This window comes from Bidens hawaiensis, unplaced genomic scaffold (genome assembly GCF_021521415.1).
Source record: "Bidens hawaiensis isolate Kalapana, Puna unplaced genomic scaffold, B.hawaiensis_p1.1 tig00006636_1, whole genome shotgun sequence".
Classification (NCBI taxonomy): Eukaryota; Viridiplantae; Streptophyta; class Magnoliopsida; order Asterales; family Asteraceae; genus Bidens; species Bidens hawaiensis.
This window is the reverse complement of record NW_027491450.1, coordinates 21170-36568: the sequence shown is the minus strand read 5'-3', so window position 1 is coordinate 36568 and position 15399 is coordinate 21170. Positions and strand designations below refer to the sequence as shown.

The 15399-nt window shown below is 33.9% G+C and overlaps 2 protein-coding genes across 2 annotated transcripts; one reads left to right on the top strand and one right to left on the bottom strand.

The window, feature by feature from the left end:
- Positions 1-1620: 1620 nt before the first annotated feature.
- LOC143633271 (uncharacterized) lies at positions 1621-2261 on the top strand. Its single transcript, XM_077101605.1, has 2 exons — positions 1621-2041; positions 2140-2261. Exons 1-2 carry the CDS (start codon positions 1621-1623, stop codon positions 2259-2261), a joined length of 543 nt encoding a protein of 180 aa, XP_076957720.1.
- An 8818-nt stretch (positions 2262-11079) lies between these two features.
- LOC143633258 (uncharacterized) lies at positions 11080-15010 on the bottom strand. The gene is made up of 4 exons (XM_077101596.1): positions 14885-15010; positions 14637-14742; positions 11777-11864; positions 11080-11125 (listed from the first exon to the last, which is right to left on the bottom strand). The coding sequence occupies exons 1-3, from the start codon at positions 14994-14996 to the stop codon at positions 11786-11788; spliced, it is 297 nt and encodes a 98-aa protein (XP_076957711.1). The 5' UTR covers positions 14997-15010; the 3' UTR covers positions 11080-11125; positions 11777-11785.
- Between the last annotated feature and the right edge of the window lie 389 nt (positions 15011-15399).

Here is a 15399-nt window from a genome sequence, read left to right as displayed (position 1 = left end):
CCACATATCCATATATATTTATACAATTACACTAAAAATCACTATATTTTATATCATTTTCAATCAAATAGTTCTTTCTTTATATCTTTATCATTAAAATTTTTTCCTCATCCGCTCACAAGGACTTTAAAAAAATAATAAAAAAATATATGATGTGAGCAGAGTAAATTCAAATTTAACTTTCCTATTTAATAGTTTATCCCCTCTACTCACAATTATTCGTAACAATGCCATATAATTTACAAAACTCAATGAGAGTTTTGTAAATTATATGGTATCGGGTTTTGTAAATTATATGGTATGGTTTTGAGTGATTGTAAGTAGAGAAAAGAACAAATGTTATGTGGGAAAGTTAAATTTGTTATATGGTATGATAATGAGTGATTGTGAGTAGAGAGGAGAAAATGTTATGTGAGAAAGTTAAAATTGAGTTTACACTGTTTATATTGTATAATTTTTTAATATATTTTTAAAGTGGCTGGGAGTGAATGAGAGATAAAAGGTAATGATGAATGCATAGAAAGTTGTATAAATAACATACACTCATAAGAATTAGTGTGATCAATCAGAACAGGGGTTTGGCCAGCTCCAACATAGTTAATTATTTCGTGTAAATCATTCACGTTATTTAACGACTCCTACATAGTTAATTATTCGTGTAAATCAACTAATTTCATTTGGTATACACAAACAACTTGTTTACGTATTAATTTTACTAATATATATATATCAACTTTCAAACTTCAATGATAATAATAATTCATGTTTTCATCCTAAAATAGTTTTGAAACCTTTAAAAAGGGGTCTATAAGAACTCATAATTGTGTGGTTTGGAATGCTAATATCCTACTCTCCAAATAGGATATAATGAGATTTTGGATCTAATGTAACTCTCAACTCAAAAGTGTTCCATGTGCCCCTCAAAATAATACAGTTAAAAGGGTTCTATGGCAGGAGATTATTCAGGTGATTCAATCGGGGCAGGGGTGGTGGGTTGTTTTGATGGATTTTAATTCAGTTCGCTTTCTCGAAGACAGGAAAAATACTTTGTTTGATCCGTTGGGGGCCATGAATTTTAATGATTTTATTTTTGAAGCAGAACTCAGGGAGTACAACATGAAAGGTATGAAATATACATACTTGGCTAGCAGGGAAGGTTGCAAATTAAGTAAAATAGACAGGGTGTTTGTTTGCTTTGGGATTTTCAACAAATGGCCAAATGCCTGTTTAAGAGCCCTTCCTAGAGAATGGTCGGATCATTCGCCTTTGGTTCTTTCTTTAGTTGATAATAATTTTGGTCCGAAACCTTTTCGTTGGTTCAATTCTTGGCTGGGTAGGCCTGATTGTGAAGAGGTTGTTAGTAAGGCTTTGGACGGGTATACTTGTGATGGTCCTCCGGATGTGGTTCTTTTAAAAAAATTCAAGAGGCTGAGAGACAGGCTTAGGAAATGGTCGAAAGAATGTTATGCTAAGGAAAAGGAAGAAATGGTGATTCTTCAAGCGAAAAAGGAAAATCTTGAGTTGCGTATGGAAGAGAAAGATTTATTAGAGGAGGAATTGTGAGTGTGGATGGAATGTACAAAAAGTATCGAAGAGACTGAAATTTTTAGATGTAAAGATATGAAGCAAAAGTCTCGAGTTAGATGGGCTTCTTTTGGAGATGACAACTCAGCTTACTTTCACAATATGGTTAATGGGAGAAAGGCTAGGAATGCAATTCCTGGCTTGGAGATTGATGGGGAGTGGGTTTCTAAACCGCCACTAGTTAAGAAACATGTATTAAAGTTTTTTAGAGATCATTTCAAAGAAAAGTTTAAAGTGCGACCGCCTTTGGAATGTGATGATATTAATAAGGTGCCGATGGAGTATAAGGAGAGTCTGATCGAGCCATTTTCTAGAAAAGAGATTAAGGATGCTGTTTTTGATTGTGGGGCAGACAAGGCCCCGGGGCCGGATGGTTTTAATTTCAAGTTCGTGAAGAGATTTTGGAGTTTATTTGAGGATGACTTCTATAATATTTTTTCCGACTTTCATGAGGCAGGTTTGATTAGTATTGGTTGTGGGTCGGCTTTTATAACTTTGATTCCTAAAGTTTGCACCCCTTTGGTCTCAAAGATTATAGACCTATTACCCTTATAGGGATTATTAGTAAAGTGATCTCTAAGGTCCTTGCTAATCGTCTCAAAAAGGTTTTGGGGTTTGTGATCTCAGAGAATCAATCGGCGTTTTTAGATGACCGTTTCATTTTGGATGGGCCTTAGATTGTGAACGAGCTTTTGGAATGGTTTAAGAATAAAAACAAAAAGGCATTTTTATTGAAGATCGACTTTGAGAAAGCATATGATAATGTGATTGGAACTTTATGTTATCCATAATGTTGCAAATGGGTTTTCCGGATCGGTGGGTTCTATGGATTAGAGGGATTTTGGAGTCGGCTCGATCGGCGGTTCTAGTAAATGGTTCACCGACTTTTGAGTTCAACTGTGAGAAAGGCCTCCGACAAGGAGGCCCGATTTCCCCGTTTCTCTTCTTGATTGTCATGGAAGCACTTTCGTGGGTCCTAAAAAAAGCAAAGTCGATTGGTGAGCTCTCGGGAGTGCAACTTTCGGAGAATGAACAAGATATTACTCATTTATTTTATGTAGATGACACGCTTATCTTGGGGGAATGGTCGAGAGAAAACTTGGAAAAGACTGCTAGAATTCTTCGAGTCTTTTACTTATGCTCGGGGTTGCGAATCAATCTTCATAAATCTAACCTTTTTGGTGTAGGGACGACTGACACCGAGGTGGAAAATATGCTTGGCGTGTTGGGATGTAGAAGAGGTACTTTTCCTTTTAATTATCTCGGTATAAAAGTGGGTGCGAACATGAATCGCATCACCAATTGGTTGCCGGTGATTAATGTGATGGAGACACGTCTAGCATCTTGGAAATCCAAACTGTTGTCTATCGGGGGGAGGGTTACACTTATTAGATCAGTGTTGGAAAATCTGCCCATATATTATTTCTCGCTTTTTAAAGCTCCCGTGACTGTGATTAATAAATTGGAAGGTATTATGAGGAGGTTTCTTTGGGGTGGCACGAGTGAAGACAAAAAAATTAATTGGGTTGCGTGGGATAGAGTTGCGAGACCTAAAAAGGTGGGTGGTTTGGGAATTAGCCGTCTTAAAGAAATTAACGAAGCCTTGCTTCTTAAATGGCATTGGAGATTCAAGAAAGAAGCAAACAGTTTGTGGAAGCGAGTCATTGTAGAATGTCACAGGAGTAAAAACAATTGGTCGTCGCTTCCTCTTGCCTCCAATTCTTCTGGATGTTGGAAAGAGATTGTAAAGGTGGGAGAAAGATGTATTTCAGATGGTAGGAAGCTGAATTCTCTTTACTATGGTTCAGTTGGAGATGGCAAGTTTATAAGGTTCTGGTGCGATTTGTGGATTGGGGAAACGCCTCTTCGAGAATCATGCCCTAATCTATTTAGATTAGAAAAATATAAAGATTGTATGGTTGAAAGCAGAATCACCCTTGGAAGCACCGTTAAAAATTTGAAATGGAATTGGAAAAGAGAACCGACGACACCTGAGGAGATTGGAGAACTTTTTGGGCTTTTGGAGCAAATCCATGATTACGGTTGGACTCAGGGAGTGGATTCGTGGAAATGGGTAGGTGGTGGCCCAGCTAATTTTACGGTATATGTGGTTAAACAACTCTTTATTTCAGATCAGAATTATAGCGATTTTTATAAAATGAGATGGAATGGATGGATCCCTTTGAAGTGCAATGTCTTGGCATGGCGAGCGGAATTAGATAGACTCCCAACCAGGGCGGAATTGACGAAGAGAGGTATGATTTTACAAGATATAAATTGCCCGTTGTGTGGCGATTATACAAAATCATCGGCCCATTTATTTATTGCTTGTATTTTTGCATTGGAGGTGTGGGATCGATTGCGAGCTGGTGTGGGTTACCTCCTCTCTATGCGTTTGAGGTTAGAGATTTACTCTCATTAACAAAAGGGTTGAAGTTGTAGAAACATGAGACGAGGACGGTTCACGGGATTGTGTTAACGACTTTATAGTGTATTTGGATTGCCAGAAATGAGATGCTTTTTCAAAGGAAGAAAGTTAAAGTGGTAGATGTTATCGCGAAGATTACAGCTAGTTCGTTTTTTTTGGATTAGAAATAGATCTAAATTCAAATATATAGAATGGAAGGATTGGTACGATTCCCCTCTTATATTGTTGTAATTTTTGGTTTTTCATGCGGTTTTTGATTTAAGGACTGGCATGTGGTTTGTTTTGTTGAATGAAGTTTATTTTTCAAAAAAATATATATATAAGCATAGTATTTAATTAATGTCTATTTATAAAACAAACACTTCCTCTTTTATATTAGAAATTTGTTTGCATTTATGGCAAATTGATTCTTTTTCTTAGAAAAATAATAAATACTCGATACACTTTTTTTCTTCATATTCTTGCTCATTAATATTGATCATGAACATCCCCACTCAAAATTCAATAAACTTTTTTTTTTTACTATGTATAATTGTAAAGTTCCCCATGTTATTTCAGGATTTAAACTCAAATATCTTGTATATTTTTTAAACCTACGATTTCAGAATGTAGAGGCCGGATTAAATACAAAAGGTTAAAGACGTGTGAAATGTACAAAGCAAGATTCAAAAATATAATGGCGTGTGTTTCCTTTTATGGGCAGCGATGTAGTGTGCAAATATATGTTTTATATTCTAACAAGTTTCAGTATCGTGTGATTATTTTGTGTTATATGATGCGCTATTATATAACATTTTTCAAAAAACGTTCTTAATAGTATCGTGTTATTTTTAAAAAAGTTGCGGGATTGATACCAGTGTCAGCCTGGACAGCATCCTGGACCATTTTTAAAAACATCAACAAGTTAAATTGGGTCAAAAAGATCTTAAAAAAAAAGCATAGTAATTTACAAATTAGTCTATTTATGTTTAACTAAGCAAAAAAATTATGAAAAGGACCTAGTAATTTAGCAATTAGTCTGTTTATGTTTAATTAGTCAAATATTTTCGATAAAAATGCATAGTATTTTAACAATTAGTCTGCTTATGTTTAATTGGACCACAAAATTGGAAATTTATTTTTACACATGTCCCATTTTGTATACTCGTGTTGGTCACTTAGAATCTCAGAGACGACATATTTCCTACAAGAATCATCCTCTATGGATTGTGTGTGCATATTATTCATAAGAATCATATAATATGTGTATATATAGCGACTATAAGATGTTTTCTTCTTAATATAATGTGTGGGTATTGTGTATATTAATAAACTTGGTGAAATGGATAAGCCCGAAATGTGGGGTCAGTCGGTCACTACCAAATGAACATATGGATGGGCCCATTAAATGGCATGCATCTTAAATAGTTAAATCTTTATAAATAAGCAAGCATACGAGATCAGGTTATTCTAAAATAGTATAATCTTTATGAATGTCTGTTTGGATATCTACTTTACCGATTCGATGATTTGATCGTTACTAGTGAGATTCCCTCACGTGTTGTTGGGATTCGATGATTTGATCGTAACTAGTGGGATTCCCTCGCGTGCTGTTGGGAATAATGCTGTAAGGAGAAATATGGTATGTGTAAAGCACAAAATAATGTTTATAGCAATATCATAATTAATTAAATGAAAATTGAAAACATAAAGTTGCGAGTTACCATTTTAATATAGGTGGTGAAAAGATATCGATGCATGCTAATGAATTAACAAGTTTATTTATAATGGTTTCATTATACAAATAGTGTATTGCATAGCCCATTTGCCTAAAGTGATATTGACAAGTGTTTTTGTATAGAAACATCTGGTGGAGAGAAAAAGATTGCGATGGTGACGCCGACGGTGGTGTTTGTGGTTGTTTAGGACCGGGCCTTATGTTCAGGGTGAAAAATGACAATTTTACCTCAATACGCCTCTTATATTATTTAAACTAAAAGAAGAAAAAGAAAAGTTAATAAGGTTAGAACAAAAAAACAATCTATGTTTACAAATAAAACGTAGAAACCTTTATTATAGATACGTTAGTTAAATGATGTATGAAATCTGACTAAGACATAAAAAAAGAAAACTACAATCCGACCTTAGGCTGAGGGGTGTGGGGGGCTCTAACGGGGGCGCGAGTGGGGGCTCCAGCCAATAATATTGTGACGTGTGGCAGAGAGAGAAACTGGATAAGGTGGGTGCTGGAGCCCCTGGCCCTGGTGTGGAGGGGCTCCAGCAGGGGCTCCAGCGGATTTTTTTTTTATTTTTTTATAAATATATTCAAAAAACGTATTATTAAAAAAACTCATAAATTATTAAAAAAAAACACACATTAAAAAAAACACATTAATATCTAAAAATAAAATAAAAATTAAAGTACTAAAAAAAACATTATTCTTATTCTTCGGCTTGGTCTTCTTCGATCAACCTCTTTCGGATACGTTCCTTTTGCTTTTCCATCAGCATTTGATCGACCGGATTTAGGTTACTGAAGTCTCTTGTAAGGAAGTCCAAATCTCTCATTCGACTTTTTTCCTTTTTGTCATTAGAGACCACCTCCATGGTTTTGTTGAATTTATTGAGGGATTCAACAAGATCGACGATGTTTACGGCTCCCCCCTCAGCCGGTTTTTTCCCCTTGGCGTCCCGTCCCAATGGCCGCCTCCTCGGCGGTGAAGACGTTTCCTCCCCCGCAATGTTTAGGTCGAATCCAACGCGGCAATCCGACCCGGCGGAAGTGCTATACGCTCCAGACGAACTAGTTTTAGTCCGTTTCGGCCCTACTTTCGCATCATGGTCCGGCGCCACAAGCTCAACCCACTTGGAACACCTTTTCAACCTCTCCCACAACTTTAAATCGTCCCACGTCTTCACCGTCCCATACCTCCGCAAACACTCATGCCTCCACTCTTCGACAGTGAAATTGTAAACCGCCAAATCATCACTGCCACTTGGTCTCATACGACCGGCGTTCCTATTGAAAAGATTAGTAAACAAGCCGACAAATTTTCTGATTTCGGACCACCGACCCGAAATCATATCGGCGTTTCGCTCTGTACTCCCAACGAGCGTATAGAACGTCTCCCTAACCTTTGTCCAAAAAACCTTGCTTTTTTGGTAGTCGGCTGCAAAATGAATAATTAAATTAGATTTCCAGTTAACTTTTTTATTTAACTTTTTTATTAAAAATCATTTTTAAAAACGTTAAAACAATTACCGCAACGCCGATCCTCAGAAATGACTATCCAAGCCCGACACAAGGCTTCCTTCTCATCCGATGACCACGGAGTGGTTTTCCGTTTCGTCCTCGGAGTCGAAGCCGGTCCCGGCCCGTCCGTTGCAAGTTGTTTTTTCCGGTGGACGCGTCGTCTTGCTCCCGTAGCATCATCGTGTGATTCTTGTGTCTCTGGAACAACAAAGTTAGGAGATGGTTGTATATTGGATGGTTGAAAGCCGGATGTTTCTTGCGGCCCCGAATAAAACATCGATTGGTCTGGTGACGACCATAAATCGTCGTAACTATAAGCTGAATCTAGGTTTGGGTACCAATTTCCAGACATTTTTGGGTATTATATAGGAGTTTGGGATATTATATATGAGTTTGGAGATTGAAGTTGTGTTTTGATATGGTTGAAATGGGTTGATTTTGGGGTATTATATAGGAGTTTTTAATGTTTTTTTTTTTTTAAATCGGAGCTCAACGGCTCTTTTGGGCGGGCCCACCAGCTTTTCCTCTCTCTTCTCCCGCGACCACACTCACGCCTGCCTGGGGGCTCGCGCTCGCGCCCCGTTCGCGCCCAGGTTCGCGCCCCGGTGGTGTGGGGTTAGCGCCTGGGGGCGCGAGCGAAGGGGCTCACGCGCCCAGGTTAGCGCCCCACACCCCTCAGCCTTATATTTGCCATCCACATATTTTTTAGTCATGCTCATACCCCATTAGTAGATAATCATTATGTTATATGAAGAAAAGCTAAAATGTGTACGTCCTCAATCAGTGTCATGATTTTGATTGATTGATTTGATAATTATTTTTCTTTTTCAAATATTGTGGTGTCCCAAATTTTAAAAAGTTTCCATAATGTTTTAATAATATTGTCCAAGTATTTTTTTGTTATGTAATTGTATTCCTCCAAATTTGATTATGTTATAATAATGATTTAATAATATTAGCAGTATATCAAACCAACAAACACGAGATAATTCAAATTATAAAATTATAAGTAAAACAAATAATTACATAACACATATGAAAAAAAACATGTTACATCTATACTTGTATCTATAAAATGTGTACATAAATTGATTTTATTTTTTTTTAATTCAATTTTAAATATATGATTGTTTATTGGATTACATCGAAACAGAAGGCAAGCGAGTAACAAGCTGCGCCGCTACCCCTTTTTGAATCGCAAAACCCAATCTTTTAAAAACTATATTTGCTGATCTTGGAGTCATAACATTACTATGCATGACCCGCTGAACACGAGTAAGTAGCTCCACAGCTTCAGGCGCCAAATGCTCGTGATTTTATTTATATCGCAAAATGATTTTTTTAAATGAACTTAATAAAAAAAATGCTCGTGCAAAATCGTACCCAAGAATGCTTCTTTCTATTGAAAAATTCATTCTCGGTGTCATATATGTATAATTGAAAGAATTTTGGTTATGAACCAATTTCGAAAATAAGACTTCTCATATGATAGTAGTTCTAACTACTCAGCTTACATACAAAACCGGCGCTACCTTTATTTTATCAATTTACCACCCATCAAAGGAAAGTAGGATATTAAATTGTAGCAATTGATGTTTTTCAAGAACTACGCTTTTCTGAGCTACACCATATAAAAGATATTAATAAGTTTTAGAGGGCTTCTCGACTTTGTTATAATGACAACATAAAAAATAACATATTAACTCATTCAATTTTGTGAATATTTTGTTTCATTTGAGCATAGTTTTGCATGACATGTTTCCTATATAACGTTCTGATAACCATTGAAGGAAAAAAATAATGTGGACATAAATATTTTAAATTTGATAAAAGTTAGAAGCATTGATAGGCATGGAGGTGGCATGTCGAAAGTGTTCGCAATCTTTTCTTAAATTTTAATAGTTGAGGGAAAAATAGTCAATTTGTCAAATCTCGAACCTTTTAATTATTTCAAAAAATGCCCTTAAAATAAACTTGAAACCTGAATCATGTTTAAAATTCTAACTTTCATACTTTTGATATTTTAAAGTTAACACTTTGAACCCATAACAAATTTGACGAAATCTATTTTGCATTCTCAAACTTTTAAAAATACTCAAAATTTTCATTTGACCCGTAACAAATTTTGACCTAAATGTAATTAACTTGTACCAAACAATCTATTTACCAACTTTTAACCCATAAAATCAAATTTAATTTCCACAAAAAAACTGAAACAATTTTCATTTGAGAAACATGATTTGTTGTTGATTTTTGGAATTCACCAAGTATTTTGAAATATATAGTAAAATAATATGTTAATATTTATATTTATAAAAATATATAGATATTATATAAATATAGTGTAAAAGGAAAGTGAATTATCATTGATTTATTACATATATTAGGGTATATTAGTTTTTTAGGGAAAAAATTGTGAGAATTAACAAAAATATGACAAGTGTCCACATTTATTTTACTTTATTAGAATAGGTAGATATCAAACTAACAAAGGGGGCTCTTGTTCGCTGTGAGTGCTCGATATCAATCAAGGTGTTTTTACTGGTATGTAGATATCACTTGCTGATCAGGGACAACCGATGAAGTTATACATAAAACTATTATGGTGTATTCATTTTGGACCGTACCTTACACTATTGTTGTACGCGAGTTTGACTCTCACATATCATCTTTTTGCTCTATCAACTAAATGCGAGTTTTGCAAATGATATTAAATACATGTGTGAAAAGATTATAATTGCCTATGAAACTAAAGTATATCTCTAGTAGTATTTATAATTTGTACATAACACATACATAGATTAGTGGTTATCAACGATTTTATCGATGATGGATATTCATGCATATCGAAAGCTTTTATAGTCACATTATCACAAGATCAAACCATTATATTAAATAAAAATACAATTGGGTAAGCCCGGATAGCCAAGTTTTTATTTGTTGGTAATTCAAAGCCTCAAAGGTATATACATAATTTGTTTCTAAAACAACAATAGATATATAACACCAATAAATAGATAACCATTCTTTTATTAAAAATTGCTAAATGTTTATTTCTATCAATGCCAATGATATTGATTGATTTTATTATAATTTTTCTTTTTCAAAATTATTGGAGTTCCAAGTCTTAAAAAGTATTCATGATGTTAAAAAGATTGCCATAACTCTTAGTCCAACTCCAAGTTGTGGAATTAAACTTTTCATTTATAATTCACAAACATCACTTTATCGATATCAGCGTCACATGTAAGGCCGATAGCGAGTAGTTTACCTTTTATTTTTTGAAACGTCGACTTCCTTGTATATTAGGCGATAACACTCTTTAAATTTGAAAAGCCTCGTTGCCCCCACTCTGGTTATATCATGTTATCTTAACCGGGCTTCACGCTGACTTTAGAATTTGGTTTGAACATTCTATCGGGAAATGATATCATTGACTGTCACTTGACAGTTATGCCACAACAAGAGTAGAACTCTCTGATGTAACACATGCTTGAACGAAAACCCAAATGGGGTCGGGATTCGAACTAACAGTCTCGCAATGCTAGCTCAAATCTTTCATCATCTAATCCACCAAAAGTGACGTAAGAAAGGATCGAACTTGGGTCTCCACGAGAGAATCCAACATTTCTATAATGTTAATAATATGCATCTCAAGGTTATTAAGCTTTCGACATACATAAAAATAAATATGCGTACCTGGTAAAATTTCATTCATTGAATAGCTATTTATAATACAAACTAGCTATTTATAATTCATAGAAAGACACGAATACTGGTGTTTTATTCAACATTAAGTATTTACAGTCCAAACTAAAATACTGGTGTTTTATTCAACCCTTTGACCGTCATGTTGACCGATAACACGAGCCTTTGACGACCTAGATCAAACAACTATAAGCAAAAACAAAGTACAAGGTTAATCTAAAGATTAAAAAAAATGTAACCACACAAAACAAGACACGTTTTCACATGATAATATTAGGCCTGAAAATGAACCGAACAATGAAGAGTTCACGTACCATTCACACATGGTTCTTCACGTTACTTTTAGCTCAGTTATGTTCACGAACTGTTCATTTACACTGTAAACCAACAAATATAAATGAACACGAACATGTTTGTTTTCTTAACAACGAACACGAGCATAAAACCTCGCTCATTCAATTGTTCGTGTTCGATGGTTTGTTTGGTTAAAAGTTAAACGAACGAACACAAACATGCTCTGTTAATGTTGTTCGGTTCGTTTACAAGCCTCATATTATAAACAAGAGATGGCAATCTCGACTATTATTATATTGCTACTATAATCATAGTTAATGCATTAATTCAACGATAACAAAATGAAAAAAAAAAGAACAAAAAGTGTTTGTGGGCCAACTGAACTTGGTTTGGCCCGTTCAGTTTGGATTCCAACCCGTTTTAAGTCTTTTGACCCGTTATCCAGCGTGCCTATCCGGCCCATCTTGCCACCCCTATCTAAGGATGCGTGTGTGCCTGTGTCACTAGAAGAAGAGTAAAATGGTAAATACCAAGATTGGTCAGGTGTGCAGATAATTAGCAGCCATCATAAGTTCAAGTGTCAGTTCGGGTTCGATGTAGAATTCAGTCTCCTTCCCACTGCCATTTTAAAGGTTAATAAATGATAAAAACATGATTAAATAAAAAGAAACCAAGAATATCTAAAATGTCATACAAAAGAGAATCATACAATATAAGGGCGTTCATTATTCGGTTCAAAACTGACTGAACCGAAACCGAACAACAATGTAAGGGCGTTCGGTTTGGTTTCCAACCCGCGTTGTCTGTGAACAGTAATTCATATAAAACTAAAAGAGAGTGGGCTTATTACTGGGCTTATCTTGATCAACTGAACTGAGAAAATGTAAAACCGAAAAGCGATTTGGTTATTCGGTTTCGGTTTAATCAGTTTGAACCAAATAATGAACACCCATAGTTTAACAGAAACGTTTTGACTATTAATATATTAGGGGTGTTAACGAGTTGGGCAACTACTCGAAATCAACTCACTAAAAGCTCAAACTGAACCGAGCTTAAAGAACTCGAGGCCAAACTTCACTTATTGAGCTTGACTAGGCTCGCAAGCCTAAACGAGCCAGCTATTATATATTTTTTATTGAATACATATTTACATGAAAACATTATCATATATAAAATTACAGAAAAAAAAACTAAAAAATATGCGTTGTGTTATGTACAAAATTTCTAATTACAAAAATAGAAAAAACAAATTATAATGTAACTGAACCCGAGTTGAACTCAAGCTTGAAAAACTGCTCACTATCTGAGCTCAAGCTCCTAGAAATAGAGCTTGAAACACGCCAAGCTCAACTCTCTTAAGTTAAAGAGCAGAGCTCAAGTTTACAAAAAGCACACGGTGCACAAAAGGCACACGAAAAAAGCAGCCTGAGGTGCGCTTCTGTGAAGCTTATTTATAACTAAGGGTAGGTGATGCTAAAACCCTATGACACTAATGCTCTATAAGAAACATAATAAAAGAAAATATAAATAAATTGCGCCTCACATATGAAAAGCAGTGCACTTTCACTTTGCACCTCACGCTTTAAAACCAAGATAAAACCAATGTAGTGACATCAAATTATTTTAAACAACTCTAAGTTCATACATTATGCTCAAAATTACTCTAACCCCCAATAAGTCATGATTCTATTTAACATTTACAAAGAATAATAAAACGATTTCCAAAAAAAAACCCAAAACTTACTATTGATTCTGTTGAATGTGCTAAGAATTGAATCCAAAATATCAATACATGCCCAATTTGCAGGCCAAAAACATTTCAGTTATCAGAAACATTCAAACTTGTAATAAAAAATTATCATAAATTACATCATTTCTGCCCTAAAAATTCAAACTTTTTATCAAAAATTTTAATAAACAGAAAACAATTTCAAAAAATTAATATTCATATAAATCAAAAATATATATACTTTAAGGCCAAAAACTATGCAGTTATCAGAAACATCCAAACTTGCAATAAAAATTACATCATAAATTAAAACATTTCAACCCCAAATATTCAAACTATTTATCAAACATTTAATTAATTGAAAACAATTTCGAAAAATGTATATTCATGTAAATCAAAAATATATTATTTCAGGCCAAAAACTATGCAGTTATCAGAAACATCCAAACTTGTAATAAAAAATGTATCACAAATTAAATCATTTCTGCCCTAAAAATTCAAACTTTTTATCAAAAGTTTTAATAAATTGAAAACAATTTCAAAAAATTAATATTCATATAAATCAAAAATATTTACTTTCAGGCCAAAAACTATGCAATTATCAGAAACATCCAAACTTGTAATAAAAAATTTATCATAAATTAAAACATTTCAGCCCTAAAAATGCAAACTTTTTACCAAAATTTTAATAAACTAAAAAATTTTTTGAAATATTATCATATAAATCAAAAATATATTATTTCAGGCCAAAAACTATGCAGTTATCAGAAACATCCAAACTTGTAATAAAAAAATTATCACAAATTATATCATTTCTGCCCTAAAAATTTAAACTTTTTATCAAAAATTTTAATAAACTGAACACAATTTCAAAAAATTAATTTTCATATAAATCAAAAATATCTACTTTCAGGCCAAAAACTATGCAGTTATCAGAAACATCCAAACTTGTAATAAAAAATGTATCATAAATTAAAACATTTCAGCCCCAAAAATTCAAACTTTTTATCAAAAATTTTAATAAACTGAACACAATTTCGAAAAATTAATATTCATATAAATCAATTAATCAAAAATATATACTTTCAGGCCAAAAACTATGCAACTATCAGAAACATCCAAACTTGTAACAAAAAATTTATCACAAATTAAATCATTTCTGCCCTAAAAAATAACTTTTTTATCAAAAATTTTAATAAGCTGAACACAATTTTGAAAAATTAATATTTATCTAAATCAAACTATCTACTTTCAGGCCAAAAACAATGCAGCTATCAGAAACATCTTTATCACAAATTAAAACATTTCTGCCCTAAAAATTCAAACATTTTAATAAACAGAACACAATTTCCAAAAATAATGTTCATATAAATCAAAAATATATACTTTCAGCCCAAAAACTATGCAGTTATCAGAAACATCCAAACTTGTAATAAAAACATTTATCACAAATTAAAACATTTCAGCCCTAAAAATTCAAACTTTTTATCAAACATTTTAATAAACTGAAAACAATTTCGAAAAATTAATAATCTTGTAATAAAGAATGTATCATAAATTAAAACATTTCAGCCCTAAAAATTCAAACTTTTTATCAAACATTTAATAAACTGAACACAATTTCGAAAAATTAACAATCATACAAATCAAATCAATCAAACCTTGCATACTGAAGCGACCAATAAAAATACTGGCAAATCTTCTCCAAAATAGTCGTACTAATTTCCGGAAACGTGACTTCACGATGCTCAGTTTCCGCAAATCCGCCTGAAATCAAAAGCAAACAGTTCACAAATCTCAAATTGAATACATAAAAGTACTTAATCAGCGTGTGAATTTGAGATTGGATGATTCAGATGGGTGAATTGAGAAATTAGGGTTAGGGTTTGGAAAAAGAGGGGAAATGGACCTGGAGATGTGAGCATGTTGCGGATGGTTTGAGAAACCATGGCGGCGTTCTTATCGATCACGAATTCGAAGCCTTCTTGGCTTATTAGCTTCACGGTGTCTTCTTTCTTCATTGTTGTTCGTTGATTTGTTGAATTGAATTGGTTTTTGGTGGCGTTTGTTTTGAAGATAATAATAATCAATGGTTAAAAAGATTAATTTGTGGAAAAAGTTATATATAAGTTCTAATTTATGGAAAAAGATTAATTTATATAATTGCAAGAGCATCCGGGTTATGGGTTGCTCAATGAAGGAAGACTGGGATTTTGTGATTTCTAGTTTGATTGTAAGGGCATCTGGGTTTTACAATTAGTGGGCCTTTGGGTAGGTGGGTTTTCCTCGGAACTGGAGATAATTTGGAGGCGCTTAAGGGCTTCGTACGGCTGGGTTGGGTCAGCTGGCTGTGGTCGTTTGCCATTTAGTCACCCCATATGGAGTACCTAGGCTTTTTATGTTTGTTGGTCGTTTAAAAAAAAT

Excerpts from the sequence above, each read along its gene's own strand:
- LOC143633271 (XM_077101605.1), top strand. The coding sequence starts at position 1,621 with ATGAAGCAAAAGTCTCGAGTTAGATGGGCTTCTTTTGGAGATGACAAC. Across the intron at positions 2,042-2,139 it reads TTCCGACTTTCATGAGGCAG|GGATTATTAGTAAAGTGATC; the intron begins GTTTGATTAGTA and ends TTACCCTTATAG.
- LOC143633258 (XM_077101596.1), bottom strand. The coding sequence starts at position 14,996 with ATGAAGAAAGAAGACACCGTGAAGCTAATAAGCCAAGAAGGCTTCGAA. Across the intron at positions 14,743-14,884 it reads CAACATGCTCACATCTCCAG|GCGGATTTGCGGAAACTGAG; the intron begins GTCCATTTCCCC and ends TTTTGATTTCAG. Across the intron at positions 11,865-14,636 it reads TGGTCGCTTCAGTATGCAAG|TGGGAAGGAGACTGAATTCT; the intron begins GTTTGATTGATT and ends TTAAAATGGCAG.